Source organism: Papio anubis, chromosome 19, assembly GCF_008728515.1.
Source record: "Papio anubis isolate 15944 chromosome 19, Panubis1.0, whole genome shotgun sequence".
In the NCBI taxonomy this organism is placed as follows: Eukaryota; Metazoa; Chordata; class Mammalia; order Primates; family Cercopithecidae; genus Papio; species Papio anubis.
The window spans coordinates 28,730,115-28,742,222 of NC_044994.1; the positions used below are offsets into that span (position 1 = coordinate 28,730,115).

Sequence of the window (12,108 nt, forward strand, 5' to 3'; positions counted from 1 at the left end):
AAGTGCAGGTCATCAACAGCTAAGATCAGAGGGGAAGGCACCAGGAGAGGCTCTAAGCAACTGTATAGCAATACTGAGGGGGCTGAGGCCCAGGTGGTGGTCATACCCTCCATAAGCCCCTTGGCCTGGGGTCACATGGTCCCCTATGAGGAACCTCTGTCTCTGAAAACAGGGAAAGGTAAACCATTGCAGCAGGGATTTTGAGGGGCTGAAAAATCATCAGGTCACTAATTCCATCTTTGTCCCACTTTTGAAACCTCTGTAGGCCCGGTGCAGTGGCTCACACCTGTAATCCCAGCACTTTGGGAGGCCAAGGCAGGTGGATCACGAGGTCAGGAGATCGAGACCATCCTGGGCAACATGGTGAAACCCCGTCTCTACTAAAAGTACAAAAATTAGCCGGGTGTGGTGGCGCATCCCTATAATCCCAGCCACTCAGGAGGCTGAAGCAGGAGAATTGTTTGAACCAGGGAGTCAGAGGTTGTAGAATCACACCACTGCACTCCAGCTGGTGACATAGTGAGACTCTGCCTCAAAAAAAAAAAAAAAAAAAAAAAAGCCTCTGTGAGTCTGCATTCCTGAATCTGGGGATATGTGATTTATAGGCAATGTGCAGTAGCATTGCTTAAAAAGCCAAAGATAATATATTTTCCCCATAGGCCTCTGTGCCTGTGTTCCCCTCTCCGCTCTAACCCCTCTTACGGAGACAGGGAGCTTGTTGAAGCAGACATTTGTCAAATAGTACATGATGGATGTGAACACCCCAGGAGAGGCTAGAACTTGCAAGAGTTGGGGCTGTACATTATAGACTGTTGAGTTTAATCACCTTACTGAAAAGAATACATAGGGTAGTAATAGTCATTTTCCATATGCTTCTAAATAACAGGTCCAATATTCTGCTTATGGTTTAATAGTTTGTGAGAGTGTTCGCCTATTGCTTGGCACTGAATGCAGATTTGGAATATTTGTATGACATGAGATAATGATGCACAGACAAAAAAGCTGCATTTTTGTCACACTGTTTAGTGAACAAATATGTCAATGTCCTCCTGAGAGTCCTTGGTATTCTGCTGAATTGTTGCTTTAGAACGGAAGGTCACATTTAGAAGGAAGTGATTGAATAAACCTAATTTAATTTTGTTTTAGGGATCAAAAAGTTCTCAGAAGCAGCAAGCAAGGTCAACTAATTTCTTGCTTACAGCTAAGTAAATAGGGTCTCTTTTATTGGGTCCAGCAGCTTGAATAGTGCCACTGTAGTATGGGAATAAGATAGGGTGGTGGTTCCCAGCCCAGTCTACACATCGGACTGACCTGGGTACTTTGAGCACTACTGATATTTCTGTCCCTCCACCAGAGATTGTGGTTTAATTGGTGTGAAGGGTGGCCTGGACTTTGGAACATTTAAAAGATCTTCTCATCTCCTTCCCCCCGATTCTAATGAGAAGATAGTATGGAAATCACTGGGTATTTTTCTCTCTCTTTTTTGTTGGGGGGAGATGGAGTGGGAGTTAGAGACTGAAGATGATGTTTTTGAGAACTTTGCAAACCCAATAATAATTCCCCAAGACAGAGCTGGTTTTTAATCACTATCAGGTAACTGATCAGCTAGGACATGTTTGAGCAAAGCTGCCCTCACACTGTGTGCCCAGAGATCTCTGCTGCTTCCTTGCCTGCCCTGAAAGCCATGAGGCAGTGGCAACTGAGTCCCTCATTAAACATTTGGAAATGAAATGAACGTTGGAAAAATGCCCAGTAACATGGGAGGAACATTGGAAGGCCAGCTCTTGCCACCTCTCTCTTTTTTCTTCACCTACAGAAATGCCTGCCAGCTCAGTGGCAGGACAGACATGCTGAGACAGAGGTGAACCCAGAGCCCTGTCCACAAATATCAAGGAGCAGTCAGGGTGTGCCAGCGAGTCCTGGGAGCTCTAGAACCTTCTGCTCCAGATTCCTGCTCTTCCTCTTGGATTATTCAAATCCCACTGGGGGACTAGATCCATCAAAAAGGCGTAGAAGAGCCGATAAGAAAAATCAATTTGTGTTGTTAAACTTAGTGGTTCATTAGTTTTTAGTGAAACTAAGGGGTGTTTCTTATTGCTTGTTTCCCCTCTCTTGATGCCACTCATTCTGACGGCCTCTATGAGCAATTCTTAATTCAGGATGTTAAATTTTTCTAAAAGACCTTCAAGAAGCATGAAAGTGAATAGTACCTTATACTTATAAGATGCTATTCCTCATCTGCCTGGTAATGACCATAGATGTTCTTGCCCCTGTGTCTTAGCACCTATGTCCTAGTATGTATTGAAATTACAAAACTGCCAGAAAAAAAAAAGGTAAATACTTTTCAAAGGTGTTTGGATTTGGGTTTCTTTGGAATATTAAGGTTTTTTTCTTTCTGTTTAAAAAATAACTTAAGGATCTGGGGTGGAGTGGGAGGGTGCACAGGGCCTTGGAGGGCTGATGACCCAGTTTCGTTTTCTTCCAAGTCCATTGTTAACACAGTGCAGTGGGGAAGAACAGGGGCCAGGAGTAGGAGACTTGGTTTCTAGGCTCCTGGTCTGTGAGTGGCCTCTACATTGTCCATGGCTCCCAAATCCACTATTTCTGTGTTCATGGATACACGTAAGATGGTGTATCACCAAATACCACTGTAACAGGTTGAATGACGGCCATCTAACAGTAGCAGGTCCTAATCCCTGGAACCTAGAAATGTTACCTTCTGAGGAAAGTCTTTGCAAATGTGATTAAATTAAGGATCCTGATATATGGGGATTATCTTGGATCATCCGGGTATTCCCTAAACTCAGTGATGAGTATCCTTATAAGAGAAAGGCAGAGTGAGATTTGATACACATTAAAGGCAACGTGAAAACAGATGTGGAGATTGGAGTGACCTGGCCACAAACCATGCAATGCTGGCAGCCACTAAGAGCAGTAAAAAGCAAGGAACAGCTGTAAAAGGCAAGGAACAGGTGCTGCCCTGGAGCCTCCAGGAACAGCACAGCCCGCTCGACACCTTGATTTTGGCTCAATAAAACTAATATTGAACCGCTAGCCTCCAGAAATATGATAAAATAAATTTCTGTTGTTCTAAACCACTAAGTTTGTGGTGATTCCTCACAGTTTCCTCTAAGAAACAATACAACCACCACAAATGTGCACTGCGCGCCCGTTACGGAGGTAACTGTGCGCCAGGCACTTGGGATTCATCTGGGAAAAAGGAGAGTCATGGTCCTTCCCCTTAGGGCCCTTTCCTGGGGCCTGGGAAGGAGTCATCTACTGAAATTAAAATTTTAATTCATCTACCACTCTGTAGCCATATCTAGATTTTTAAAATCAGAAATCATTTTATCAGAGAGAGAAGTACAAATAACACCAAATTGCCTAAGACAGGGGATGAAATGCCTTTGCAAATGCAGTGAAGGTATATGATATTAAAATGCACCATTCAGTTTGTCAAAAAAGGTGGTCTATGTGGTAGAAAAATCAGTTGTGTTTGCTAGACAATTTGTGGAGGGAAAATGGACTTTCTGAGTGATTTCTAAAAATAGCTAAAATGTTATTTATTGAAGGCATCTCTGTGTGAGCACTTCATAATGTATTATTTAATAGAATCCTTATAGCCACTCTGCATTTTCATTTTTCATATAAAGAAACTGAGGATGAGACATACTGAATAACTCTCCAAGGACAGACGATAAGAAGTGATATATCCTGGCTTGTTTCACTAGTACCTGGTTATTTTCTCATTCTTTTAGAAATCTTAAGACAGCTGCTAGTTGAGTATCAATAGTCAGCTATGCTTTGGGGCACAAAATATGCAGCCCAGTCTGAACTGGGGTGGGCCTGGTGGGTGGGGAGCCAGCCAGTCCTACTTTGACCAAGCTGAAAAGTCCTCGAGGCCTAGTCATGTACAGGGTGGAAGCACTGTACCTTAAAATTTTCCTGGCCAGGCGCGGTGGCTTATGCCTGTAATCCCAGCACTTTGGGAGGCCAAGGTGGGCGGATCACCTGAGGTCAGGAGTTCGAGATCAGCCTGAACAATATGATGAAACCCCATCTCTACTAAAAATACAAAAATTAGCTGGGCGTGGTGGCATGTGCCTGTAATCCCAGCTACTCAGGAGGCTGAGACAGGAGAATCGCTTGAACCGGGGAGGTGGAGGTTTGCAGTGAGCTGAGATCGCGCCATTGCGCTCCAATCTGGGTAACAAGAGCGAAACTGTCTCAAAAAAAAAAATTTCCTGAACACTGAAAATTTTGTTCAAGGTTGGCAATCATGTACAAATTTCACATCAATTATACTTAATAGGTAATCCATCCCACATCCAGCCATTGCTCCATCTATGTAGGTTCAGCACCAGTGGGAAAGGTTCAGAAGTAGAAAATATTTTTTTGTGCTTTGATGATAGAGTCATTCCCACTCTGATTGGTGAGAGGTTATTTGGATTGCTGAGACTTGCCCGAGGGAGGACCAAGCCCATTTTATTCTCCTAATAAGCACTACTTAATGTCTTTAAGAATAATTTTTGTTTAAGAGGATCCACTTGAGGAAGTGAAGATTTAGGATTTTGGGGGATTTGTAGTTCAAACACAGTTCAGTTGTTGACAATAGAGACTGTTCCTAATTACTGGATTAGTGACAATGATTCCAGAATGTTTTGACATTTAAAACTACAGCATTATATGTATAGGAAAATTAAATAGGCTGGATAATTAGAAGTGTCAACAAAAAGAATCATAGGATCTGTAACTCTGGAGAGGAAACTATTTCTTATAAAGGGTCAACCAAAAGACAGGCACTTTGAGGAGGGTAGAACAGGGAATTATGCTGAATGGGTTGGCCAAGTATACATACTCAACGGTTACAGGAGAAGCTATGAATATTCACGAAGGTGGTCCTAATGCATATGTACTCAATAAACGTGTTACATATGGCCCATGTTCACTTAGGGGTGGAGACTTTTAAATGTATTACAATTAAGCCCTATACATCAAAAGGTGAAGCAGAGACACGAAGGCACTCAAGTGTGCAGCCTCTGTGAAACTGGCCAGGACCAGTCCATGGTTGGTGGCCTTTTACCAAGAGAAAGTTACAGAAATAAATGTCTTGCCCAATCAAAGCATAGTTATGGCTGATAGAATAAGGGGCCAGTTAGCATCTGGTAGTGCTCTGTCACCCAGGCTAGAGTGCAGTGGCGCAATCTCAGCTCACTATAACCTCTGCCTCCCAGGTTCAAGCCATTCTCCTGCCTCAGCCTCCTGAGTAGCTGGGACTACAGGTGCCCACCACCACGCCAGGCTAATTTGTTTGTGTTTTTAGTAGAGACAGGGTTTCACCATCTTAGCCAGGATGGTCTTGATCTCCTGACCTTGTGATCCACCCGCCTCGGCCTCCCGAAGTGCTGGGATTATAGGCCTGAGCCACCGCGCCCGGCCAGTTGTTTTATTCTTTAAGTGTAGGGAGGGTGCATGACTTACCCCTTGGCTGACATGGCCTTAGGTCCTGTTTATTATTTGGTATCTTATTTTCAGAGTTGTTCCATCAGTCTTATGATGTCTATTTTAAAATCAATGCTGATTAGTTGTTGTGTCTAAAACCACAAAAGTGAGGGGGTATGATGAGGTGTGTCTGACCTCCCATCCTGTTATGGTCAGGAACTCAGTTTGTAAGGCTCTCTAGAGTCCCCTTGGCCAACAGAGAGTCTGTTCGCTTTTTTGGAGAATTTTATTTGTAGTTCTCAGAAGCAACACCTAACAGTGAAAAATAGCACATTCTTGCCATAACTGAGGAATGATTGCAACACTGCTGTTCCCATGCCGTTGGATTGGTGCCTGCTGCACACACTGCAGCTCCAGGGCTTCGTGCCACTGCCTCTTTGCTTGTGGCCAGTCCCCATGCCTGCAGAGACACAGCTCCTCAGTTCCCATTGGAGGGACTCAACAGCCAGTTTCCAGTGAACACATTTTCTTCTATTCATTTTGATATTGTAAGTTATCTGGTGTAGGTGGAAATAGGAATACATGGGTCTTGGTTCAGAGTTTAAAGATATTCCAGAGTCATGCATAGCACGTTACAGGTAGCACATTAAATCAGCCACAAGGTGATAGGGGACCTTGTGTTCCTCTGTGTCAGCAGCAGTTTTCCTGAACGATGAGAGGTCACTGCAGTACGTGGACTATTCAGTTGGCCCAGCTAAGCAGAGGATTTGGCTTTTTCTCTTTAAGAAAACTAACCAGAAATGTTGTTTCCCTTCAGAGAGAGACTCCACCCCTAATAGTACCTGCCTAAAAATGCTTTTAAGCCCTCACTGCTCTTTGGGGAGGGCGATCCCATTGGGGAACAGCCAGATGCTTTTGGGCAGGGCAATGGGCTAGGAAATAGATAAAGTTGCCTTTCCAAAAAACACTTGTCATGTACTCAAGGGAATAATTATAGTTTTTTAAATTCCAATTTTCAAATAAGAACTGAATAAAAATGTGGTAGTTATACAGGAAGAGCTGGCTGCCTGGGACAGTTCTTGTAGCCATTTTATCCAGTCCCTGAGAAGAGGGATCCTTGATGATACACTTATTTAGACAAGGTGATTTTACTGGAACTCAGCACACAGCAGCAGGTGGTAAACTGGCTACAGAATAGAGCAATTCAGTCAACTTCAGGATAGGAATGTCGTGAGAATAAAGGAGCTCATTCACAGAGATGCAACACATCCTCAGAAATGCGGCCTCAATAGAAGGAAATGAGCTCTAATCCAGCTAGCTGTCCCTCTATCAGCAGGTGGTATGAAAAAATCACATGTCTTTGGAAGAAAAAATTGCCTGAAATTCTAAGGGTTGTGGTAGTTTATAACTTTCTCAACCTATCTATCTATTGATCAATCTATGTGTGTGTGTGTGTGCATGTGTATACACATATAGAAGTTCACTAACTGTTGGGTTAAATTAAACTATATGGACTTGTGTTTGTGAACAAATGTAAGACAGATTTTTGAATTTGTCTTGTGCTTGAATTCTGTTTCTGATATATTGAAGATGGATTACCATTTTTTAATGGCCTAAAAACCTTATTTGTGAAGATAGTTATTAAGGCCACAGCCATCTATTTTAGAATCTAATTTTCAAAGGAAAAATAGAGTTTTTCTGATGAACACTGAGTTGCTCAATAAACATACATTCTAGAGCCCCAGCATCACGTCCCAGAACCTGTGTAGCCAGGATCTAGAACCACCTGTGGTAGCAGATGTGGCCTGGAACCACCAGGCACTTAAACCCTTAAGTACCACCCATATCGCCGTCTCTATCCCATGAGATGGCCTTGTTTTCAAAATAAAGTTGAAAAGTATAAAGCTGGGTGCTGGGACCTTGGTAAAGGTGAGCTGTTTTTCCAGAGGTTTAATCTTGTCCTTAGTGTGTTCCACACTTAAAGCTTTTGCTTGAGGGATGGGGTTTCTCCTTTACACTCAACTATGCTCAGGCTGTTTGTGTCCCTGCCCTAGGGACATATTCTTTTCTAGTCTTTATGCTGGGGAAGAAAAATTAACCTCGCTGGTCTTCAGGGGAGTACCAGTTACCTCAAAACATGTTTTGTTTTTTGTTTTTTTAAATTTTAAATTTTTGTGGGTACATAGTAGGTGTATATATGAGCTATTTTGATAACAGGCATGCAATGTGTAATAATCAAATCATGGAAGATGGGGTATCCATCCCCTCAAGCATTTATCCTTTCTGTGAGAAATATTATTTCTTGAACAACTATTTCTGAGGCTAGGAGGATGATCCCAAACCTAGCCCCCTCTGCTTCCTAGGAGGGCAAAGGAAATGAGCTGCTTTAAGATGAAGAAAATCCTGAAGACCTAGAACCTGCTCCTTACTTTCCCACAGCTTTCCATACTGGAGACTGTGCAGAGACCTAGAGAGGCTGGGGCTGCCTTGGGGTCTTTGACTATCACATAGGGAAAGCTCAGAACTTGCACAGCCCACTGTGCAGCTAAAATGGGTAGCAGCAGGCTAACTCATCCTTGGCTTTTCCTATGAGCCACGGGCTGCAAAAGTAATATGTGAAGTAGAAAAGGATGTTGTGTTTTCGGTAAAAAAAAAAAAAAAAAAGTCTTAAGATTAGGTAAATATCCTTATTCTTTGTTGACTATAGCATAGTATAAAATGGCTTTTCTGAATTTTCAGAGTTATTCTGAAAATTATAATATAAAACAAGCCATGCTTGCTCTAACTAGGGCTGCCCAGTGTAACGTTCTGTGATGATGGAAATGTTCTATATATAACTAACTAATATGGTAGCCACTAGACATATGTGATTACTGAATACTTGAAATGTGGCTGGAGATTGAGGAACGAATTTTAAATTTTTATTTTAGTTTATGGCTATGTATTAGCACAGGTCTGAGAGAATACATACCTTTATATGTACTTTATTGCTATTTGTTCCTTTTATACACAGGAAGTTTTTATGTTAAATTTAGTTTTGTATACAATTGCTTTGGACTGCAGTTTCATCCATCAAGCACATGAAACAATGTCTAAGAAACTATGTGATATGGTTGGCTGTGTCCCTACCCAAATCTCATATTGAATTGTAGCTCCCATAATTCCCGTATGTTGTGGGAGGGACCCAGTGGGAGATAATTGAATCATGGGGGTGGTTTCCGCCATACTGTTCTTGTGGTAGTGAATAAGTCTCACAAGATCTGATGATTTTATAAGGGGTTTCCCCTTTCACTTGGCTCTCATTCTCTCTTTGCCTGCCACCATGTAAGAGTGCCTTTTGCCTTCTACCATGATTGTGAGGCCTCCCCAGCCACGTGGAACTGTGAGTCCATTAAACCTTTTTCTTAAAAAATTACCCAGTCTTGGGTATGTCTTTATCAGCAGCGTGAAAATGGACTAATACACTATGTCCACCCTCTGCCTACATTGTGTTCTGAGTCTTGGGAATTCTTATCCACAAAGGAGAATTCTATGTGAAGTCAATACTATCAAATATACACTCCTCTCTTGACATATCCCACCTACAAGATGCAATCTCTCCTCAGCAGAGTCCACATCAGACCTGTGAGTATAACCCTGTGATTATAATACATGCCGTGGCAGAACGCACATCTTTAACAGCTAAATCCACCTTACAATAATGCTTTAAAAAGCAGCATTTCAGTTATTGTGGTGGTGGTATGTGTTTTCACCATGTCACACTGTGGCTGGTCTTCACTACTGCATTTCACCCTTGTCACCTGGGAATTCTGTTCACAAAATATTTTATCCATGTGAGACTATGTAGTTGGTTGGATACTGAAATCATCAAGATGGATGGTTTCTTTCATAATGCTCACTACATTTATCAAGGATGGTATTGGACAAGGCCTGGGTGCTAAGAGCTATAGGGAACATAAGGATGTGAGATTACAAAGATCCCATTTTCAGAACCACAAAGGTACACTGTCAGATAAGAGTTTTGAGCCACAGCTAGTGAGTGGCAAGAGGCAGTCTGGGAGACAATGTTTGGATGCCAAGACATTGGAACATTGCTAACATCTTTTATTATGGCACAGTTTTATGACAGGGATGGTCTGTGGGCTGAACTAAGGTATCCTGCCTTTAAAGTAGTGACTGTCTTTTTATAATTTGCATAAACATTTAAATTAACAGCATTTTTACTTTTTTTTTTTCTCAATTTTGCTTGTTGTCTGTTCCTACTGGTCTATCCTGAAGTATGAAGCAGTTCTTGATTTAGCACAAGATTATGTATTAACTGATTTTAGGTTTATTAATGGTTCACGGGGTTCCATACTAAGTAGCAATGGATTTTCTAGAGTAACATAAAGTCCCTATCTGATATGGTCTGGATTTGTGTCCCTGCCCAAATCTCATGTCAAATTGTAATCCCCAGTGTTGGAGGAGGGGCCTGGTGGGAGGTGATTGAATCATGGCGGTGATTTCCGCCTTGTCATTCTTATGATAGTGAGTTCTCATGAGATCTGGGTGCTTAATAGTGTGTGGCACCTCCCCGTTCACTCTCTTCCTCCTCCTCCAGCCATGTAAGACGTGCCTGCTTCCTCTTCGCCTTCTGCCATGATTTTAAGTTTCCTGAGGCCTCCCCAGCTGTGCTTCTTGTACAGCCTGCAGGACTTCAAGTCAATTAAACCTCTCTTCTTTATAAATTACCCAGCTTTAGGCAGTTCTTTATAGCAATGTGAGAATGGATTAATATACCATCTCAACACTGAAGACACAGAGGACATAGGCAAGGTGACCAAAAGTTAATTGAGTGGTACTGGCATGAAGCACTTCACCTCAAGGAGGGTTCTCCTTGTGGGCTAGGGATTCCCAGAGGCCTCTGAGGTGGAGGTGGACTGCAGCTGGACCTTGGGAGGAAACTCTAGGTGTAAAGGCACAGAAAGAGACCAAGCTGGAGTTTTGGAGAGAGTGAGTGGTTCAGGAGAGCAGGGCCAGATAGGTAATATAGAAAGTCAATGGCTGGAAACAAAGGTTGGGATAACATTATAAAAGAAGGGGCAAAAGAGGAGCTAACCTTTCTGAATTCTCAACTATATATTAGCTCTTTTAATGGTCACAGTTAACTCCATAATGGAGGTCATATGTATTAACAAGATAATGTATGGCTGGAAAAACAGAATCCAGTCTGGTTGCTTAAGTCAAAGAAGGAAATCTGGCTTGGTGTGGTGGCTCATGCCTCTAATCCCAGCATTTTGGGAAGCTGAGGTGGGAGGACTGCTTGAGCCCAGGAATTTGAGACAAGTCTGGGCAACATAGGGAGACGGCATCTCTACAAATGATAATAAAAAATTAATCAGGTGGTGTATGCCTCTGGTCCCAGGTACTTGAGAAACTGAGGTAGGAGGATTGCTTGAGCCCAGGAAGTCAAGGTTGCAGTGAGCCATGATTGCACCACTGCACTCCAGCCTGGGCAACAGAGTGAGACCCTGTTTCCAGAAAAAAAAAAAAAAAAAAAAAAAAAGAAAGAAAGAAAAGAAATAGGCAAATTCATCTCAAGATCCCAAGGGTAAGAGCACAGTCAACTTGGATTGGAAACCCACCTGGTGTCCGATCAACTGTAATGAAGGAGCCAGACTTTACTGGACAAATACAGCTACCAGGGACTCTGGGAGTGGCTACTGGAGAGAAAAAACTTATGGAGCAATTGCTAAAACATAAAGCGGTGTTGTATAAAAACCAATAGATAAATTGAACAGAATTATTTAAACAAAACTGAAGGAGTAAATATGGGTCTACCTATGGCATGCCTGGTCATGAGTTGATAATTGATGAAACTGGATGATGGATACAGGGGGATTCATTATGCTCTTCTATCTTTGTAAACATTAAAAACTCTCCACAATAAAAGGTTTAGAAAAATACGTGCATTTATGCAGAAACTATAAAGGTCCCTTGGTCCTTCTATTCTAGTCATTATATATGCTTTACTGGAATAAAGACAGATTTTGAATTATTCTTCATGCAGTAAAAGCAAAACCACCCAGACCCATTAAGTAACAAATTTCAGACTTGGTGAGCATCACTGTCACCACTTCAGTTGATTAAAAATCTTGATGGCTGGACCCTTTCCTGGCAATTTTGATCTAGTAGGTCTGGAGGGGAATCTGGGTATCTTACTTTCTACACATGATTCTAGTGGCACTGGTGCATGTCAGCTTTAAGGGCTAGATTCTGTGGATTATCAGGTGCAGGCTGCCCCTTTTCATTCCTATCTTTGGCTTGGTTACTTCCCTGCCAGCAGCATGATGATGTAGCACTTTATGTACAATCTTAACTACATCGATGCATCATGAGGCATTCTGCCATTTATTCTCATTTTGTGACTGCAGCATACTGTCTTTTTCCTGGGCAGTTGATTTATAATACAGCCCATTTCCATTTTAATAGCTTTAGTTTGAAAACATAAATTTCTTGGGTATTTTTTTCCCAATTTAACCCACTCAACCTCCTGTTGTTGGGTCTTTTGCCAGAAGTGCTCCCTTCCTCCTTTACCAGGGCCAGCTTCATGGGTGGGCGACCTGTGCAGTCACACAGGGCCCATACTCAGAAGGGCCTCACACTTAGTTTAGTGCTCTTCTAGCC

At 42.3% G+C, this 12,108-nt stretch overlaps 1 protein-coding gene across 7 annotated transcripts in view; it reads right to left on the reverse strand.

Moving 5' to 3' along the window:
• Positions 1-12,108, reverse strand: part of TPGS2 (tubulin polyglutamylase complex subunit 2) — a 48,845-nt gene that overhangs the window by 1,135 nt on the left and 35,602 nt on the right. For 5 of the 7 annotated variants that reach the window (XM_009192618.3, XM_009192619.4, XM_009192620.4 and 2 more), the window contains one exon: positions 5,432-5,999. The exons of 1 other annotated variant lie outside the window; for it this stretch is intronic. In XM_009192618.3, coding sequence (XP_009190882.1) covers positions 5,742-5,999 — 258 coding nt within the window. In that variant the 3' untranslated portion in view covers positions 5,432-5,741. Of the gene's footprint in view, positions 1-5,431; positions 6,000-10,983; positions 11,142-12,108 lie in introns of those variants that run through there. One more of the 7 variants, XM_021929886.2, reaches the window with a different exon arrangement.